The 22598-nt window shown below is 41.8% G+C and overlaps 1 protein-coding gene across 4 annotated transcripts in view; it reads right to left on the bottom strand.

Annotated features, from left to right (window-relative positions):
• Positions 1-22598, bottom strand: part of cep112 (centrosomal protein 112) — a 191343-nt gene that overhangs the window by 148494 nt on the left and 20251 nt on the right. For 3 of the 4 annotated variants that reach the window (XM_066641756.1, XM_066641758.1, XM_066641755.1), the window contains 4 exons: positions 20964-21039; positions 17258-17332; positions 12870-12917; positions 12681-12758 (listed from right to left, as the gene is read on the bottom strand). In XM_066641756.1, the coding sequence (XP_066497853.1) occupies positions 12681-12758; positions 12870-12917; positions 17258-17332; positions 20964-21039 (277 nt within the window). The remainder of the gene's footprint in view (positions 1-12680; positions 12759-12869; positions 12918-17257; positions 17333-20963; positions 21040-22598) is intronic. The other variant, XM_066641757.1, reaches the window with a different exon arrangement.

Here is a 22598-nt window from a genome sequence, read left to right as displayed (position 1 = left end):
CAGCTTAAACTCAGCGTAAACTCATGAAAATTTGTGGGTTACCCTGCAAAATGTGTGAAAAGGGCTTAAGCCTCCTTGCAATATAGAGAATGCTGTCATAAAACACAAGATTGCATTTGTATATGTGCCTGACTCACCAGTTGCTAGGTTTGCAGTCTGTTCATGTTTTGGAAACAGGTCTAATGTGTTTTACAAGCTCTGTCAGAGTAAAAAATGAAGTGGCCCCGTCAGACATGCTAGGTTTTCTCTCTCTGCTCAAGGTAGGGAAATGGCAAAGAGAAATCCAAACACTGAAAATCGTGGAAAAAGATGAGAATTTTGCTTTATTCCTGCTCAATAGGAGAGTATTATTGACAAACTTTTGCTTATTAAGTAGAAACGCACTCTAAATTCAGGAGACTGCATGAAACTCCATGAAAGTTTAAACACACAGACAGTGCTAAAAAACTAAACAACTCGAATTACGAATGAGTTTCTGTGGTAATTCAAACCGTGAATAAAAACTTCAGCCACGTACAAACAACAAACACGCAGCTTCTGACTGGAAACAAACCAGAGAGACTGCAGTTCCCACAAATGTAGATGTTGTCTGTAAACTGGTGTTGTACCTTGTCGTGAGAAAATCTCCTGAGAAAATATATTTGGCTGACAGTGATTCATGATTAATGCACAATGGGCAGATTAACCCACAGTTGCCATAATACATTCAATACATTATTTTGCCATTACATCTTATTTTTTAGAATTCGCTTACTGCTATTAAGTTAAAAAGCCAGGTGAACATCCTCCAATTGTGGTGATTCCATATTGTTTTCCAGGGGTTGTAGTTTTAAACATCTGATATCGTCATTATATTGCATTACTGGTGGTCTGAGAATTGTCCTTCATTTAAAACCCACTCTCTTTCCTTTAATAGATGTCAAATGGAGGCTGATAAACAGCACACAGCAACATGTAGCTAAAGTCAGTATATGTAAACGTACAAGGTAGACGTGTAATGATAAAATAGCCCGTAAGTAGTAGTTTTCTGATGTTAACGTAGCGAGAGTCTTCTTACTGTAACAGAAGCTGGCAAGTGTTATAGAAGCTCGAGTATAAACTCTCAAAATGTCAAGGCTCTGTTAAATGAAGATATCTTCCACAGCCACAAAACCTGCTCTGATGTGAGTATTATTAACAGCACTTCGCTCATGCCTGCAAACAGCAGAGAGGCTTCATAGGGGGAGTAGATTGAAGCGAGATGTGAGAAGATGCGGTGCTAAGAGGGACCACTCTGTTCTCATGAGAACCTGCTCAGACAAAACCCACACTTAGGCACCTTAATCTGCCCTATTTCCACCAAGCCTCGCAAAGCAGCCTCGCATCCTTTCTGATTTCTGCCTGCGTTTTTCTTCTTGTGCAATCGGAGAGACCACAGGAGACCTGTCAGAGGAGAAGATTGCGCTGATTGAAGTCATGCAGTCAAACAGTTTCTGCCAGAGCAGACGATAACGTGGGTGGTACTCAGTGCCTTTTTTGCTTGTTGTTGTTGTTGTTTGTAGCGCCTCCAAAAGCAGCCTTTTAAGCAAAGTTTGTCAAACTACATCAGTGGCAGATTGAAAAAGTCTTGTTTCGAGAAGGCACATCAGATGAGCCGGCAAGTGCACACCTCAAGGTTTAATCTTTTTTTTATTTTTTAAAACATGGTGGTGGTAGAAGATTCCGGAGAAGCCAGTGACATGTAGCTTCCTCAGAGTGTTCCTTGAAGAGACTACACTACGTCTGACGTTTTCTTTCTTGAGGACGAGAAATGAAGGAACAAGTTGAGGGATGTGGAAAGAGATGAACATATCTTGATGGAAGGAATGGAAGGAGATGGGGATGGGGAGAGAGAAAGAAAGAGACTGAAACATCTGCTCTCTCTTTTCATAAACCACCATTGGTTGCACGCATTTCCTCAGGGAGCTCGTTCGCAAATGTCTGTTGCGTTGTAGTGTTTCGTGGCTGTGTCTCTATCCACTTTGAGAGAGGATTCCTTAGTAACAGCCTCATGTTTGGATAAACTCTGAGAGGTAAAGGGAAAAAAAAAAGGTCCTCTCACTCATAGTTTATCCATTTGATAGTCATAATGTGACATCTCTGCAGGGATAGACAGTGAAAGAGAAAGCTACTGATGTGTGTCTTGGCACATCTGCAAACAGAACATGATGCAAAAACTTGAACTGCTTGTTGCACACTATAATATGAGTCTTATCAAAGGCATGCAGTGTTCCTCGTACAACATAATGGTAGCTGGATTATGCATGAAGCCCAGGACTATAAAGATACTTCATATTAATTAACAACCTGCCACGACTGCTGCGGTCTAATTTCTGAAAGCTGAAGTGTTGAAATGCAATGTAGGGCAAGTACAAACAATTTTCTCTTCAAAGCCAACACATCTGTTCTTAAGCAACACCTCCAAACAGTCTCTAAGGTCAGTCTGTGCTGGTACTTAAAGACACAACACAGTATACAAAACAGCTCCTTAAACCGTGCATGTCAGTGCTTATGGGGTTTCCAAAGCCACTTTAAAGATTAAGCTTATAATGGGCTGACTCTGTGTCAGAACCAATGCAATTTTTTAAACCACTGTAAAGGCGAGGATACAAGCACAGAGGGAGAATTATGATTATGCACCTTGCTAACACATATACATTTGCAATTCTGTCATGAAGAGACCTGCGAAATTATGACTCATTTGAGAACTTGTGTTTGTTTATTCTGTTCTATATAAGAGAACTATTTACCGTTCCTTTAGGGCAACATAATTAGGGATGGACAATAATTCAGTCTCTACATATATCACGACGATTTCAACTTTTCAGTACACATTATTTACAGCATCTGTCACTGACTGACGGTCATTAGAGTGTGCTGTCGTCAACTCAGCACTCAATTTCACAGTGAAATTGCCTTGTCTGCGTGGGTTTCCTCCGGATGACTGTCTGTGAGGAGTGTGGTGTGTTCTCTCTGTGTCTGCGTGGGTTTCCTCCGGATGACTGTCTGTGAGGAGTGTGGTGTGTTCTCCCTGTGTCTGCGTGGGTTTCCTCCGGATGACTGTCTGTGAGGAGTGTGGTGTGTTCTCCCTGTGTCTGTGTGGGTTTCCTCCGGATGACTGTCTGTGAGGAGTGTGGTGTGTTCTCCCTGTGTCTGCGTGGGTTTCCTCCGTGTGACTGTCTGTGAGGAGTGTGGTGTGTTCTCCCTGTGTCTGTGTGGGTTTCCTCCGGGTGACTGTCTGTGAGGAGTGTGGTGTGTTCTCTCTGTGTCTGCGTGGGTTTCCTCCGGGTGCTCCGGTTTCCTCCCACAGTCCAAAAACACACGTTGGTAGGTGGATTGGCGACTCAAAAAGTGTCCGTAGGTGTGAGTGTGTGCGTGAATGTGTGAGTGTGTGTTGCCCTGCCCTGAAAGACTGGCGCCCCCTCCAGGGTGTATTCCTGCCTTGCGCCCAACGATTCCAGGTAGGCTCTGGACCCACCGCGACCCTGAACTGGATAAGGGTTACAGATAATGAATGAATGAATGAATATTGACAAAGGTTTATGTTTGAGGGTGATGTGTTGCTTTCAGCTCTTGGCAGTTTATCAGTGACTTTTGTTTTATGTATCAGAATTATATCGTATCGTCCAGCTCTATCCCATTACATCACATCCTGTGTACATTTCTCCCACAGAATACCACTGGATTCTCCGAATTCAGTTTTAGCAGATGAAATATATGTATACAAATATAGAATACATGGTGCAAGCGAGCAGACACACCCATTAAATTGTATATGACAATAAGTCTAACATTAAGCTTCACCACTATCACATAACATCTATATTTATAGCTACTTAAAACACAGGCAAACAGTTTGGAAGTTCAGAAGACTTATTTGCATAGTTTCTTCATATTCTGAGAGATCTTTCCTCAAATATTTTATTATTCTCTGCTCATTTCATAAGTTACTTGCCAATACTTGGCCTTACATATGACAACATCATAAGCATCACATGATAAGGTATAGGATAAAGAGATAAGACCCTCACTGTTTAACTTTAGTAACGCAGGTACAGGAATAGAAGCTCTATGAAGCAAAAATCACATAGGTCTGCAATCAAGAAAGAATCAGAGTAAGTCAAAATTAAAACAAATCTGAAAGATTTGATCGTTTAATATTGACTCCTTCTCTCGTATCACACATTATAATAAAGGGGGCTTTCACTTTCAACTCTCCGTGTCAGCTGCAAAGCTACACAATACTTGCTTGAACTAATCCACACAACATACCCAGCTGGGTGGCCTGAATCAAAAGCTAAGCTTGAAGAATTCATCCCCAAGGATCTAAGCCAACAATTTATTTTGCAAGGATCTAAGCTGTACTCTTACAGCATTTGTATGAGGACTGATATCTGCATTAGAACAGTGCTGCTTATGCAAACACAACCAGTGCCACTAAGGTAAACAGAAGTAACAGCAAGACGTATGTTAACGACAGAAAAAGAATAGGCGAGGTCAACAGTGATCTGAGAGCTCATTTAATTTAATAGTGCCTTCTGGGATGTGTAATGGCCCTGTTACAGAACACAGAAATAATATTTAGGAGTAATTTGTATAATTATAATTAATAATAATGAACAGTCCCAGGATATTGCATACCTCTATTCAAAAAAACCTGTACAACAATGACATTTGTGCTACATTTCTATTCACTTTACTAAATACTGCTCACAACAGTCCCTACTTCACTAAGCCCACTCTCCAGACCCTGCTCTACTTTTTAGATTTTTATCCCTCTCATGTTCATCAGGACTGTAATGTTTTGGTGTTTTAAAGCAACGCTAGTTAAGTTTGTTTTGTTGTTGTTGCTGTGTTTTCTTTTGGACTCCCCCTACAGTTGAAGCAGAATGAATTACACTTTTACAGCACTGTCCTGAAATCAAGAGGGAAATTGAGTGGGGAGGAGTGGTTTACCGCTTGACTCCATAAGTTGCATAGCATAGTTTCTGCAGTGCTGAGCCTGGAGTAACAACGACAGAGACTCTGTTCTCTCTGTTACAGGGCAGTGGAGCACCACAATGATTTTAACACTTACATTTACATTTATGCATTTGGCAGACGCTTTTATCCAAAGAGGATCTAACATTGAAACTACAGCACGATTTATACAAATGACCTTACATTGAGTGCAATATTCCAGGAAGTAATAAGTGCATTAAAGAACGACTTTCAGTGCAAGAGATACTCTCGGAAGAGCTGGGACTTTAAGGAGTTCTTGAATGCGGAGAGGGTTCCTGTTGCTCAGATGGTGCTTGGAAGCTCGTTCCACCAGCGTGGTACCAGAGATGAGAATAGCCTCGACTGACCTGTACAGGGGTTGGTCGTGTTCGTTGGCGCTCCTTTGAGGAACTGAGAGGGCGGGCGCTAACGTATGGTTTTAAGAATCTATTGAGGGAGATGGGAGCAGAACCAGTGAATACTCTGAAGGCCATCGTTAGGGATTTAAATTTGATGTGAGCAGCTAAGCAAAGCCAGTGCAGCTCAACTAATAGGGGCGTCACATGTGCTCTTTTAGGTTGGTTGAAGACCAGGCGTGCTGTGGCATTCTGGATCATCTGTAGCGGTCTCACAGCACAGGCCGGAACACCTGTCAGGAGGGCGTTGCAATAGTCAAGACGGGAGATTACTAACCTCTGAACGAGGAGCTGTGTTGTATGTTCAGTTAGGTATGGCCTTATCTTCCTTATGTTGAATAGGGAGAAGCGGCACGATCGAGCTACAGCGGTCACGTGATCTGCGAAGGTCAGCTGGTCATCGACCATGACACCCAGGTTTCTTACAACCTTGGTGGGAGCCACTGATAGGGACTCTAGCTTGATGCTGATGTTGTGGAGAATAGCTTGCTTGGCTGGGAGGACCAGTAGTTCAGTTTTGGATAAATTTAATTGGAGGTGATGTTCCTTCATCCATGTAGATATGGAAATATACTACCTAGTTTACGCTTGAAAAGTTCTACACAGAGATATCACAACATAACGATGTATTGTTACATATCTGTTATTAGATAAAATACATCCATTACGTGGTTTATCCTCCACTGGTAATTTCACTCCAAGACAAATGCAGCTAATAATGAATTTATGTAACAGACCACATTTTAGTGGTCTACAAACGCTTCTATGACTGGGAGATTAAATAGCCTAAGTCTATTTATAAAGTGCATATATGATTAACTCCATTGCAGAAGACACTGGGTATTTCTCTAATACTACTGAAGCTGTGGATTGTTTGCTGCCAGTAATTCTGCTCTTTCATGTGTGCTGTGGCCTGAGGGGGTCTAAGCAAGGCTGAAGATGAGGGGTTGCCAGCTGAGTTCTGGCTAGAAGAGAGAGACGAAGGAGGCAATCCATACACTCCCAACACTCACTCACTCACATGCTGTCTCTCTCTCTCACACACACACACACACACACACACACACACACACACACCAAAGTGTCTCCCACTAGTGGACATACACATGTTTTGCACTCCACATGCATTGCACAGGGCAAACCCACTAGCCTCGCAAAGGTGCAGACATGTCTCTGAGCGAATCTGGAGCACTTCAAAAGCCAGTTCAGCCCAGATGAGAACAATTCAGCCCATAATTATCTTCGCTTTCGCTGCCTTGTCCATTAATTACAGATGCTACAGTAGGTGTGCTGTAATTAAACGGATTAAACTGGCCCAGGGAACTAAAGCCTGCTCTGGAACGCATTTTTTTTTTGAGTACGAAGGAGACGTGATGTGAGGAGGCCCCCCTGCTGAGAACACCTGAACACACCAATCGTTTCCTAACAGCATCAAAAGTTTAATCAGCCACACACTGCGAGGCTTAATCTGCCTAATTACTAAACGCTGATAATGGTCTGTGTTGTTCCAGGAACAAAAGATATAGAAAAGAGAAAAAAGGGACATTTGCAATGGGCTTTTAAAACAAGTGCTAATATCTACTCAACAGACTGTTCAGAAAATCATTTGTTTAGTTTTCTGGTTTAAAGTAGGCCCTAAAAAACATGAAACAATATTTTGTGGTCATTATTGATTTGAATAGACAATGATAATTTGATATATTTGGATACAGTTTGTGTTTTACTATAAAACATTCATAAGTGTTTTGTGCTAATTTAAATATACAAAACATACACTCTGGTGCGTTCAATCTGTGAACCCTTGACAATTTTCTATATTTCAATATAAATAAGACCTTAAACACAAGACTTATATCAGTCTTTCCCCTAACTCCGGCCGTCCCGTAATTCTGGACACTGCCGTATATGCTGCAATTCCGCTCTCTCTCTTCGCCAATCGCATTGGGTAAAACAATAAAACATAAGTTCAAGCCCTAGTAGGGCATTTAAACATCAGTCTTGCAAGAAATCATACATCTAAACAATATTTAAGTATCTCTTAACGGTGTTGTAATTATTTGTGTGCAAAACTGCATGTAGAACACAACATATTTCCATTTTGTGACAGATATTTCCCTCAGTTTAAAAGTTAGCTTAGCGGTTAGCTTCCTTTTCTCTGAGGGGAAAATCTACCGCCATTTTAATCCTCACATGTAGAGTAGGGACACTAACACAGGACAAACGTAATCTCATTGTGAGCCTCTGAAAACCACTGAATGTGGTAGCAACCGTCTCGTTTGACTGTCACAAGCAGGGAAGGTGGCCGAAGTTAGGGGGCGCTAGTAATCTTAGCAGTATTTGGCACCTACTTAAACAAAAGCGTTTTTATCTAAAAACATATTTTCTTTCAAAATCAAGCAAGTCTTGAACATTAATCTACACATATTTGACTCCTGAAAAATGTTGATTTGAGTGAGTAAAGTACTTCTATTTATTTACAGTTAGCTAAGATTTCCAATATTGTAATTAAAGTGGCTGGAACTAGGGGCACCTACGCTACATAGATAGGAGAAATCCATTGCTCTTTAAATAGAACACTGCTGTCTACAATTTGCTCAAAATCACATGAACAACCAGAATGTTACTAGGGGAAAAATATTTAATGGATGAATGTGACCAAAAACAGAGCTGTTGGGTTTAAATGAGAAGCATTATATCTGGAGCAAGTAAAGCACTGTATCCCAGCATCTTTCCAAGATCCTTATACTATCCATGGAACATCATGATGGTACTGTCAGGGTTTTGGCCTGTTGCGTATGAGGCAGCACATCTTGCAATCATTGATGGAACAATGGATTCTAAAGTATGTCTGAATATCTGCCCATAAGTATGTGGGTCGTGCAGCAGGAAAACCACTCTAACCACACAGGTTGTTCTAACAAAGAACCGTTAAAATGAATCGATTTTTTTTATTTATTTCCAATTCAAAGTGCTGACCTTAGTCCAAAAGAAACATTAAGGAAGAACCAAAAGCAAGCAGCTCTTGTCAGAAAACCCACCAACACAGAGCTAAAGCTGTTCTGTTCAGAGGAATGGGTTACAATTCCTCCAAGCCAAGGTTCAGGACAGTTCATTGAAACACATAGTTGCGGTTACTGTTACACAGAAGAATCACACTAGTTACTGAAAGTTAAGGCTCATGGGGGGCAGCCGTGGCCTGGTGGGAACTGGGCATGTAAGCAGGAGGTTGCTGGTTCGATCCTTAGACTGAATGACTGAAGTGCCCTTGAGCAAGGCACCTAACCCCCAACTGCTCCCGTGGCTAGGGCTGCTCACTGCCCCCTAGTGTTCACGAGTGTGTGTAAATGTGTGTTTCACTGCACGGATTGGGTTAAATACAGAAAACAAATTCCTCTGTGTGCAAGCACCGTGACCGATAAAGTGATTCTAATTCTAAAATTGTATTCAACATATTTAAAAAGATAAACAGGATTGCGTTATGTAAATAACTAGATTTGATTTTGTTGCGTAATACAAATATTTAGCACAGAGGCATGTGTACCACTGTGTTACATCATTTTCCCTCTTAATTACACTTTTTAATGATTTGGGAACTGCATTTCTTGATGCAGCAGCAGACGTGATAGAGGTGTTCCAAAGTCCTCCCACAACTATGTGGCTTATTTTTTTCAAGCTTGCAAGATACTCCTCATAGAAACTGTCTGAAGGTTTGAATGTCATGCACATTTAACAGTGGTGTCTGGCCTTACCCCACTCTGACTGAAATTCCTGCAGATTTCCTTTTCTAAACGTCTCTGAATATTATAAATAGCACATGGCAAAGGACCAACATTCTTTGCAACGTTGCCTTGAGAAATGTTTGTTTTGAAATGTTTGAAAATTCTCTCAAAATCTTTGGCACAAAGTGGTCAGCCACAAACCCCTCTTTGCTGACAAAGACTGAGCCTTTGCTGGATGCCCTTTTATATCCTTTAACGTTCATTTTCTTATAATAGAATGTTAGAAAATGGTGTAACATTAACATTCTGTAATTAATTAATATTCTCACTCTTACTTTGCCCTGGTCCCCCATCCCTTTACAATCATTTAGTGAAAACTTTGGAAATATGTATTTTTTAGCAAGTTCAAGTGCATCAACAAATCACAAATTCTTGTTTTTATAGCAATTTTTTATAATATATTTTTGTCCCATTTGTTTAACTGGGTTCTCTTTATGTATTTCTAAGACTTGTGACAATCTCTGAACCCGATACTCTGGAATTTCTCTAGAAATCCTCCGGAGTTCATGTGTGAAAAAGGCATTAGAAAGCTTGGGGTCCAGTATCTGATTCTCCAGTGAGAGTTCATGAATGCAAAATATGGGGAAATACCACAATGTGAATTTTCTGACAAAAACTGTACATTATCTATAGCTATGTCTTGCTGTAGTCCAATGACTTCATAGGTTTCCTTTGAAAGAATAGAGCTAATCAGTATATAACCTCAAATAGCAGATGATGCTTGTGCTCAAGCTGTCATTGCCCCTGTCAGAGAAAAAGAAGCTAGTATAAGAAAGAGTCATTTTACATTTAATGTGAGTGAGTAGGGTGGGGTGTGTGTGTGTGTGTGTGTGTGAGAGAGAGAGAGAGAGAGAGAGAGAGAGAGAGAGACTAGGCACAGGGAATAAAAGCTCAAAAGAATCAAGAGGAGAAGAATAAATCTGTCTTTAGAGGGGTCTTCTGGCAGAAGTGGGACTAGAGATGAGTACAGGAAGCGGTGTGCAGTAGTGTAACCCCACCCGCCTCCGTTACCCCCCCCACCCTGAATACGAACCTGCCATTTCAATCATAGGCAGTAAAAGCCAAGTCATGCACCATTTCCCCTCATGAAAGCCCAGTTGCTTCTGAGGAACTTTTCACTCACCTTTTTTCAGCCTCACGAAAGAGCTATTTTTGCGACTAATATAAACACAAGAGGGCCGCTGGGGCTCCTTTCGTGCAGCACACATTAGGAGTTAAAGCACAGTGTGACTTTAGAGCCTGACACATACTCTATCAGCTGTCTGGTTACACTGGCTGACACTGCAGACCCATAGTTTTATTATTTCAGCTGTGGCATTATAGGGATTCAAACCAGTGACATAAACAAGGCGACTGGTTACTGATTAAACAATGATTAGGAAAGTAATCCAACACACTGTATCAGGGAAAGCTTCGTTGTCAGGAAAAAGAGCAACAAGGGGAAAAACAATTTGTAACTGGGGTGATATGTGCCTGCTTTTTTTTCCCCCCAATTTTAAACAAACATTACGTTGTCAGATTTTACCAGTTAATTACAAGAAAGTTTGAGGAAATGGAATAGCTACCAGTTAAGAGTTTTGTAATCGTATGTAGCATAGAAATCACAGTCCATAAGATCTACTTTCCTGCAGAGTCCAGTTCTAACCACAGTCTGAGGCACCTACTCTAGATAATTCACTTCTTCAGTAGTGCTTGATAAGATGGATTAGATGCATTGGTGTTAGGTGCAGGATGGAAGTGAACTCTGCAGTAAAGGAGGAGAATGCTGGTGACCACTTAAACAAAACAAAATTCAAATACAGTATGGCACAGTTATGCCCCCGAACTTTAGATACAGAAGACATGACATGGCTCCATGCCACTGACAGTTCGGAAACTTTTTTATGGTTCTCTAAAGATTATTTCAAAAGACTATTTTTTTTATTTTTTACTCCAATGTTCCATATAACCTCTTTATTTTAGAGATATATTTGCATTAGGTTTAGTCAGTCACCTCTTCAGTAAAGCATCTATACTCTGGAGACTGTTAGTACGTTTATTTGTTTAAGACAGCGTTCACATTTTCCTGCCTTTTAGTGTTTCATCTGCGGCTCGATCCGAACAATAAAAGCGACCCAAGAAAGCGGCTCTCCAAATTCTCCTTTGAGAAGAATTAAAGAAAGCGGAGTCTTTTTTGTTGGGCAGGCTGTGGGTTATCATGAAGATGGGAGATGATAATTTCTTTTTTGGTGGGTCAATGGTTTGGCTTGTGACTCAAGCAAATCCAATGAAGAGCAGCTTTCCTTCAGAGGAAATGCGAGGGAGGGAGAAGGGAAAAAAATAAGGTGTGGGAGGGAGTGGGGGGGGGGGGGGGGTGATTAAGGCAGGTCATGGCCAGTTTTATATTTAACAGTACCAGACGAGAAAGCGAGAAGAGACATCAAAGCAAAGCCGTCTCTATGGGATTTGCAGCTTAAGCCAACATAACAGAGGGGAAAATAGAAGGAGGAGAAAGGAGGGGGAAAAAAAACCTCATCACCACAACAACAAAAAAAAAAAAGTCTAATTTTTTTTCTGTGTCTCTTTTTAAAAGGTCCCTTTGGATAGGTGTCTCAAAAACAAGCAAAAGCTGGAGAAGAGGAGACGGGTTTCACCAAGGTGCAGGCAGTTGTCAGCCAAAATTTCTTTCACTGCTTAGGCCTTTAAAGTGCGTATTAAAAGCAATCAACTATCATCTGGCATTTAACTAAACACTACAAAGTCACGCCAGATGACAAACCACAGCAAGTTCAAAGCAGCAGAGTTCAGAAACTCCATGTTTGAGAAATCAGTACTAAATGAAACGAGCTGTTCAATGAATATTCTTAGATGAACTCAAATACTGGAGCATACTGGCCCTCATTCATCTTTACCATCAAATCAGATTTTAAAGTGAATAAACACAAATTTGAATATTCAATCGTATTCAATCTGAGAAATATTTATCAAACGCTCTGAAATGAAGGCTCTGGATTGGTAGCTGTCCCCCTTTACTGCATTAAAAGCTTTACTCTACTGGGGAGTCTTCACACTAGGTGAGCAGAGAGAGAGAAAGCCTAGCATACCAAACTGAGACACTTTGTTTTTTTACCCATGTAAACACATTAGAGCGGTTTCAAGAGCAAACCAACTGCAGAGCAGCACATGGAGGGGAGACACACTCTGAGCTTTATACACAGGGTTTTTACCCAGTTCAGGGCGGTGGTGGGTCAGGAGCCTACCCGGAATCACTGGGCGCAAGGCAGGAACACACCCTGGAGGGGGCGCCAGTCCTCCACAGGGCGACACACACTCACACCTATGGACACTTTTTTGAGTAGCTAATCGACCGTGGAAGGAAACCAGAGCACCCTGTATTTGCACAATGTATTTCAATGCAAGTAGCTCACACCATTTTGGGCGATTCATAATCATTTGTGACTTTCAAAGCACTGTATGTGGACAGGGAGTTTAATTCAGTAGTGCTTACCTCCTTATCGACTTTAAAAACCACACCTCGCTCTTCAGTAGGAGCACTGTTTTTTCTTAGGCTTGATTTAGAATAAATCTGTTTGAGAGAGAAGGAGGCAAAAATGAATAAATAAATAGAGATGGGGACAGAATGATAGCAACATCTCTCTCTCCTCTCACTCGTCCAGTGGGGAGCTTTGGCACCTACCGGAGACAGGGGTGTGGGGCTCTCGTGTAAATACCTTGGGTGTTCAATCTGTGAAGATAAAACAGGGCAACAAGTCTTTAGTCCTCCTCCTCTCTTGGAAAGACACATCCTCCACAAAAATGTCCCCTCCCACTAAGGCCTCTATTTATTTATCATAAACAATCTAGGCCAACTTCAAAGGAACACCACTTAAACACATGCTCTTCCCTAAACTGAGTGTGTTTACGCTAAAGAATACCACAGGTCACTTCAAGGCATTGTGTGCGGCGAACTGCCTTCTGTTTCTTTTGTAAACTGAATTTTTTTTTCTCTTTCAACAGTACGTATTATCTACAAGGATTCCTTCCATTAAGAGGACACACACAAATCCCCTCCCATACTCCCAACACACACACACACAGCGTAGGGTTATATATCACTGTTCAAAAGGTTTATATTTATATGTTTTTATATGTAAATAAGCGAATTAAGATTATCAACTGAGGGACACAGTCCACATCCACTACAGTGGTGCTGAAAGGGGAGCTGATATAGTGTCCCTACATTATAAACTAATTTTACTAATATAAACTATTGTAAATATGTTCTCTTAGTTTAATATTTAGTTAATGATAACATCTATAACTAAAAATATGAATGTACAATGTGTAGAAATGAACAAAAGCTTGTACACCCTTGGGCTAATTACTACATACACAGTATTGGTCTTAATTATTACTTAGGAACGTTTACATTATATAGATCGAGTCCAAACGAAACTATTACTCACAAAGCAGGCAGACGTACGGTGATGCAGAATGAAACTAAACTGGCTGTTGGGTTATTAACATTAAGGGAAGAGAAGGGGACAAAAAAAAACACTTCAAAGGAGTTTGTCTTGTGATGTTTGTTCCCCAACTGTCACACACACATCCTGTGTCACACCTCCCAAACCCACCCTGTATTTCTATAGATCTTAACTCTTAACGTAATGTGTGTGTGTGCGTGCATGTGTGTGTGTGTGTGTGTGTGTAGAGACTTACTAAACTGTCAGCTCTGCATGGCTTGACAGGCATCAGGACATGCCCTGACTGTCAAACGTTTGGAGACACATGGACGATATTGGATCAGAATGGGGCTGCGGAGGGGAGTGGGGATAAATCTGATAGTTCCGGCTAAAGAGGACTTATCAGATACTGGCAAAGACGAGGCTTTAAAAGCGATAATAACAGTGTTGGAGAAAGAACTAGAGAGTATAATTTATTTTTAAAAGCTTACTAAATTCTTTTAAAAAGATTTGTCATTTTTATTACAGCCTTAATATTAAAACGGTGACTTATCACAGGAAATTACACATATGTCTACAGTACTGTACATTCCTCACAGTTTCTGCTTAGGGTTTTCCTGCGTAACCCCGTGAAACCGAATCCCAAACCCTGCTTTACTCAGAAATTCACCGAGGCACAGAAAGTAAACACATTGGGAGTTCAGGTTAACGCTGACCTAAACAAACACATCCTCAAAACCACCCTTTTGCCAACTTCTGTATCGTACCGTTCAGCTGTGATAGGTCCTGTGACTGGACAAAACCACAGTCAAGGCCTTGAACAACCTCAAGCCTTCTATTTACAACTGAAAGGGCAAGAACGTTTTTAAAAAATAATGGGGTGGGAGCTTGCTTCAGGTCTGTGCTGTAAAGCTCTGTGTTAGGACATGCTTCCATCAGTGGGATGATAAAAAAGAACGCTGTCCCTGCTTGTCTGACATGTGTGATCCCAAGCAAGTGTGCGCTCAACAGCACGTTAGATGTTTAAGGGTCAGTGCTGCGCATTAATAAGGTAATAAGGAGTTCAACAGCACAAACAAAAACATACAAAAACAAAGGCTATAGGAATGGGCAAAGGAAAGAGAAATGTGTTTCCGTACACAATGAAATTTGTGTCCGTCTGGACAATGAAAGTGAAACACCTGGTTTTAGACCACAGTAATTTATTAGTACGGTGTAGGGCCTCTTTTTGCAGCCAATACTGCGTCAGTTGGTCTTGGGAATGACATACACAAGTCCTGCACAGTGGTCAGAGGGATTTGAAGCCATTCTTCTTGCAGGATAGTGGCCAGGTCTCTACGTGATGCTGGTGGAGGAAAACGTTTCCTGACTCGCTCCTCCAAAACACCCCAAAGTGGCTCAATAATATTTAGATCTGGTGACTGTGCAGGCCATGGGAGATGTTCAACTTCACTTTCATGTTCATCAAACCAGTCTTTCACCAGTCTCGCTGTGTGTATTGGTGCGTTGTCGTCCTGACACACGGCACCGCCTTCAGGACACAATGTTTGAACCATTGGATGCACATGGTCTTACTGGTGCAGTGTGGAGTTAATGAAGATTGTCCAGCAGGCTGCTCCAATTTAACCATGAAACCTCCCACACTACAATGACAGGTGTTTCAGTTACATCAATTATTATGAATACCAGCATGATCACGATCACTGATCATGGGCAGCCATGTCCTAATGGACTGAAAGGTCATTGGTTTGATTCCCACGAGCTGCAGTAAAACTGGGGGCGGTGGGAGTGAAGGAACAGCACTCTCCTCCTCCTAAATCCACAGCTGAGTGGCCCTTGAGCAAGGCACCGAACCCACAACTAGCCCCTGCTCTGGGTGTGTGTTCACAGCCTCTAGTGTGTGTGTGTGTGTGTTCACTGCCACAGATGGGTTAAATGCAGAAGACACATTTTGAAAGAGTCCATCCCTAACTGGAACTAAGCATCGTGAACAGGATCTGAACAACCGCAGAGTAGTTTTTAAGTGATATATTCAGATTCCTTTATTCTTTTATAAGTGTCTAGTAACACTGACCAGTAAAGCCTGACATAGTCTGATCCCAAACCGACTCTGATACTCAGTCCTCCAACACTCACGGCCTGATCCCTCTCTAAACGTGGAGTGGAAGGTCACAGAGCTGTAGTCTGAGCCAGAAGGCCAGCTGTTATCACGCCGTCTCCAGGCCACTGCAGCGAGGTGCGGAACTTCACGTTCAAGTCTGATGCACCAGGAGATTACTCCAGCACGGTCCTAGCCACACGTATAAACACCGCCGTCAGCAGCATGGGGGCCGGCAGCTTATCACCTGCCTGCTCACTGCTCTGATAAGGGTGGCACTTGTGTGAGGGTCCTGAGTTTGGCCTCGCAATGGAATTGCATCAGAATCTGTCACAGTGAGAGAAAAAAATAGAAAACACAGAGAAAGTGCAAAGGCTACTAAAAGAAGCCTGAGCCTGAAAGACGCCTGTAAAACTCCAAACACTTTGATCTGCTGAACTCCGAAAGCCAACGCGTCTTAAACAATTAGGCCCCAAAAAACCCCACTGCAGACTGGTTTCCTCCAACACACGATCATCACTTGTGAAAAAAACAAGAAAGCATTTCACTCCAGCAAGAATACAGCCTTACAATACTGACATTTCCACAAATGAAACAGAAGACAAAAAAAAACTAATGGCCACAAACTAAGGGGGCAGTGGTGTTCATATTAGAAAGTTCAGGTGTGTTCCAGTTCCTTGTAGAAATAACCACAGAAGACTGAGATTTAATTGTAAAGAGGATTTTTGTGGTTTGTCCTTTGTAAAAGCCCAAAAAATAAATTGCACTCATTACTTAAGAGGCACCCTTAGTCTCCAAGTGTCTGGTTGTAACACGATGAATGGACTGGATAAATGTAAATGTTCCTAAGTAACAAGTTTAAGATTCCACATGAGGTAACTGCTCTATATCCAAGATGTTCTGCTACAACAAACATGGTACAAGGTGCAAATAATGCTCCTGATTGAATGAATATATCAGTTCTGATGAGGTCACTCACGTCTATACAATTTCATTCATTCATTCATTCATTATCTGTAACCCTTATCCAATTCAGGGTCGCGGTGGGTCCAGAGCCTAGCTGGAATCATTGGGCACAAGGCAGGAATACACCCTGGAGGGGGCGCCAGTCCTTCACAGGGCAACACAGACACACACACATTCACTCACACCTACGGACACTTTTGAGTCACCAATCCACCTACCAACCTGTGTTTTTGGACTGCGGGAGGAAACCGGAGCACCCGGAGGAAACCCACGTGGACACAGGGAGAACACACCACACTCCTCTCACACCTCCACTCCACTCACCCGGAGCGGGAATCGAACCCACAACCTCTAGGTCCCTGGAGCTGTGTGACTGCGACACTACCTGCTGCACCACCGTGCCGCCCTATACAATTTCAATTATTCACAATTAACTACATCACATGATGTGATTGTGTTTATCCACCATGTAGTCCTCATAAAATGGACAGTGGGTGTAGAAACATTTAATGATGTCCTTGATCAGTGTATCAAGTGGATCCAAATGGCTCATATTACCCCAAGGTTCCAACTGTTGAGACGGGCTTCAAAGTCACTGTCGTCAGAGACGTGCTGCCTCCTGCGCTGGTCATCCTGAGAAATTTCAATCAGGGAGAAGGAGAGCAATGAATAGAGAAAAAGGAAAGACATTTTACACTTTCATTAAATGGCAATACTCAGTAATTCCCTTTTCGCTTCATGTCGGCCAGCTGCAGAATATGAGGATAATTCTGGCCAAGTTCCTCCAAACGGACTTCAAAGTTAAAGATCCGAGTTTGATTTATAAATTTTCTGCGGAATGTTCTTTAAAAGGGGACAGTTCAAAATTATGGCAGTTGCAGGCCTTTTCAGCTGAGCCAAAGTGAGAATTAATCAACACGAACAGCTGGTCAGCTACTTCTGTCCAGCTTTTGAAATGTCCAGCTTTTTAAACACAACAAGGACATAGCGAGAGAAGCAGCATGACCAACAAGCTTTTACAAGACTCTCTGGTATTAGCAAGTTATTTAGTTTATTGTTCTACCCTGTGGGTTCCGTTTATCTTTTATAACTCACAAATATTCATAATTAAATCAGAATTAGTAAGATTCAGTGATATTAATAATGAGACATATAACTCTTAGCTGGAAAAAGCTCATAAGAAAAGCAGTGTAAATCTATACAAATTCTTACTCATAGCAGAAAAACCCAGATAAGTTCACTCTTAAGATAGCTTTTAAGATAAGATAACTTTTTTCAGTTCAGTGAGTGAGTCTGATATGAATCATCCGATTTCAGTATGAGCACAGTCTGTGAGTCTCTTAGTGCAGGGAGCCCTTTAGCAGACACTTGTGTAAAGACTAGAAACATATAAGAAAAGATGCTAAAATATAAACTAGGGGTGTGGGATATGGCCCTAAAATAATATCATGATATCTCAGGGTGTTTTGCGGATAATGATATGAAAAAACACTAAAAAAATACTTTTATTAACTTCCAGAACACACTACTGCAAGAAGATAAATTATATATTAATGTTAATTAGATTAATTTAATGATATATTCATTGTCTGTAACCCTTATCCAGTTCAGGGTCGCGGTGGGTCCAGAGCCTACCTGGAATCATTGGGCACAAGGCAGGAACACACCCTGGAGGGGGCGCCAGTCCTTCACAGAGCGACACACACTCACACAATCACTCACACACTCATACCTATGGACACTTTTGAGTCTCCAATCCACCTACCAACGTGTGTTTTTGGAGCATGGGAGGAAACCGGAGCACCCGGAGGAAACCCATGCAGACACAGGGAGAACACACCACACTCCTCACAGACAGTCACCCGGAGGAAACCCACACAGACACAGGGAGAACACACCACACTCCTCACAGACAGTCACCCGGAGGAAACCCACACAGACACAGAGAGAACACATCAAGCTCCTCACAGACAGTCACCCAGAGGAAACCCAAGCAGACACAGGGAGAACACACCACACTCCTCACAGACATTCACCCGGAGGAAACCCACGCAGACACAGGGAGAACACACCACACTCCTCACAGACATTCACCCGGAGGAAACCCACGCAGACACAGGGAGAACACACCACACTCTCCACAGACATTCACCCGGAGGAAACCCACGCAGACACAGGGAGAACACACCACACTCCTCACAGACATTCACCCGGAGGAAACCCACGCAGACACAGGGAGAACACACCACACTCTCCACAGACAGTCACCCGGAGGAAACTCACGCAGACACAGGGAGAACACACCACACTCCTCACAGACAGTCACCCGGAGGAAACCCACGCAGACACAGGGAGAACACACCACACTCCTCACAGACAGTCGCCCGGAGGAAACCCACGCAGACACAGGGAGAACACACCACACTCCTCACAGACAGTCACCCGGAGGAAACCCACGCAGACACAGGGCGAACACACCACACTCCTCACAGACAGTCACCCGGAGGAAACCCATGCAGACACAGAGAGAACACACCACACTCCTCACAGACAGTCACCCGGAGGAAACCCACGCAGACACAGAGAGAACACACCACACTCCTCACAGACAGTCCCCCGGAGGAAACCCACACAGACACAGGGAGAACACACCACACTCCTCACAGACAGTCACCCGGAGGAAACCCATGCAGACACAGGGAGAACACACCACACTCCTCACAGACAGTCACCCGGAGGAAACCCACGCAGACACAGAGAGAACACACCACACTCCTCACAGACAGTCACCCGGAGGAAACCCACACAGACACAGGGAGAACACACCACACTCCTCACAGACAGTCACCCGGAGGAAACCCATGCAGACACAGGGAGAACACACCACACTCCTCACAGTCACCCGGAGCAGGACTCAAACCCACAACCTCCAGGACCCCGGAGCTGTGACAGAGACACTACCTGCTGCTCCATCGTGACGCCCTTGTATCAAACAAAATTCAAAAATATATTGCGATACAAACTATGACCATATTTTCCAGCCATAGCTAATCAACACCATTTCCCCCTTTAATCATTACACACAGGCCTCTCCTCCAAATGGGTGACACCCATCCAATTCCAGGGGCTCCACATTTGCTTCAGAAACCCTAATCAAACTCTTATTGCCATTTCCTGGCCATGCTGACCTAAGATCACATAGCAGGTTTCAGGTAGGTCTCTTCACACCACGGAGGAGAAATGAGGAAATTTCTCATAAAGCTCTCTAAAGCTGAAGCACAGAAACATTGTTTAAATTCATTAGGAGTAAAGGAAGGGGAAGGTTCTCACTACGCTAAAGCCAACAAGAGCTAGAGCCTCACATTACAGAGAAAATCAGAGACAGAAATCCAGGCTTGATTAAAAGTCTACGATCCAACAGTGCCACGTGTTAAAATCCCTATCTGTAACCCTGAGGAATGAGAGGAATGTGTTCGGAGTTCATGTGCAGTCCAGTCCGGAGAGAAGGCTCAGAAACGGCTTGTTGAAAGTAACTATAACTTTATACAGGGTCAATTTTTGTTTCATATTTAAAAAATATGTTAGTTGTGCTTTTGTAATAATCAAATAATCAAAAAGTCTGCAAGCAACAAGAGAAATCACTAAGCCTTTCATGATTTGAATTTCTGTATCAGTATTAGAGCTGGACGATACGCACAAAATCTATATCACGATATATATTCCTTAATTTTGGTCGATACAATATAATTCCGATATTGATATGAACAGTATAAAATCCACTGAAAGCTGCCCAGAACAAACAAGAAACAGGACATTGCCATATTGGAAAAGAGCTTAAAAATCCTATCATTGTTATTGAATCGTTTATATTGCGATAAATATTGATATTTAACTATTGTCCACCCCTAATCAGTAGAGTGTGCTGGCCTCCATAACAGACTGCAATGCACACAATGGAAGTTGTGCTTACTGCAAACTGCTTATTCATTGGACTGTTCATTATCTATCTATGTAATATAAGTCAGCATACCATTTCACAGAGAGGCAAAAAAATATCAACATACAGCTACAATCTTCAGAAAAATACAGTTACATTAATTTGTTTCTTAAGTCATGTTAATCTCGCACACTGTGGCTCGCTTAAATAAATAAAGAGTCAATTATAACACTACACAGACTGTTAAAATCAGTCTTTTACATCTTTTTACCTCTATAAAATGGATGAGGCCTAATAGCTGCCGAATTTCAGCTCAGTTAATCTCACCTTCTTGGAGGTGTGTTTGAGTGGACTGGAGGATACAGGTCTAGATGGAGACTTGTCACTGAAAAGATTCCTCCTCCTGAAAACAACACAAAAATAACAAGCTTTTGGTTTTTGTTAGAACAATGATAATAACAATAACAATAGTAATAATACGTTTTATTTATTAGCTTCTTTCAGAATACTCAAGGATACTTTACAGTACAACACTTACAGGTGACAAATAACAGGGTAAAACAGCAATAATAAAATAAAGCAGTGAGGGAATAAAGAAAATACAATTACAGATTAAAACATAAGTGTACAGTAAGAAAATAGACGACAACTAGAACTCAAAAAAAATAAAACAAATAATGTTTAAATAAAAATCTCAAAGGCAAAGCACCACTTAATGGACCTCCATGAATATTTCACATTATTGTAGTTACTGACAGATATAAGTATGAATTAAAATGAAAATAGCAGCTTAATTTGCTTTAAAACTGACAATTTTATTAAATTGACGGAAAAACCCGAGCTCGCTACGGAAATTCTCGAACACAACCGTGACGTCACTGGTGGACAACAGCTGAACAACGCCGCGGTAAAACACCGTTATGACTGACTGTTATGACAGTATCTAGCTAAATAACCAACATTATTCATGACAATAGCCTAGCAATAAGCTAAACTCAAATGTAGAGGTACCGTTATTCTTGTAAATGTGATCGAAGTCGAACTCGAATTCATCCGACACTATAAACCTCCGTAATGCAGCTACGTAGCCGAGTATAATCTGAGCCACCGAGTTTAGCGAGTCAAGCTAACGTTAACTAACACCAACTAAAACAGGCGAAGTGAGTGTCCTTACCCTGTTTACCTCCATGTTACAGAGGCTCTTGAACACCTTTCGTTGGTGTCCTTACATGCCCATATTGTTGGAAAAGCGCCAGTGAAATGAGCTACAGATAACGGAGTGAGTGGATGGTCCTTTCCAAAGTGCCCGTTTAAAGTGGACAAATTTAGTCCATTTTCTGGATATTTTGGGATCTTTGGGCCATTTGTGCACAGATGTCCCACTGTACATTGAATGATTGCAGCCAAAAACAACACACCTTTTCGTCATTTTGCATTAAATTAAGTGCAGCTTCTAGAGTTGTTGTCCACCATCTACGTCACAGGCAATTAGTAAGAATTAGTAAGAAATAACATGTTTTCTGACTATCATTAAACACAAGTTAGGAACTCAAATTCCACTGTATTTATTTGTTTGACACTTTCATATCGCTGGTGCTTAGCATTTAAAGGTGGGCAGAGTACTTCACAACATTTAAGTAATATATCTATATGCAAATCATAATTTTCAAACATTAGCACAGCTCATAAATGAGCAAAAGGTTGAGGAGGAATAGAGATAAACAACGGCAAGAAGAGTCCCTTCCTCATCTTTATCATAAATCATAATCACCATCATCACCGCTGCTCAGAGCAGGATCAGGGCTAATGCAAAAGGACATCTGCACCTTTAACCTGCTGCTAACAAGAAAAAGATCAGAGTCCTGTTCTGGCTTACCTTGAACTTACTTCTACTTTTTGAAGCTGGTGTAATTTATACAGAGTAACAAGCCAAGCATGTGTAGCTCACCTGGTTAGAGTCTT

The sequence above is a fragment of the Hoplias malabaricus genome, chromosome 13 (assembly GCF_029633855.1).
Source record: "Hoplias malabaricus isolate fHopMal1 chromosome 13, fHopMal1.hap1, whole genome shotgun sequence".
Classification (NCBI taxonomy): domain Eukaryota; kingdom Metazoa; phylum Chordata; class Actinopteri; order Characiformes; family Erythrinidae; genus Hoplias; species Hoplias malabaricus.
The sequence above is the reverse complement of the archived record's forward strand: the minus strand, read 5'-3'. Positions and strand labels throughout refer to the sequence as shown.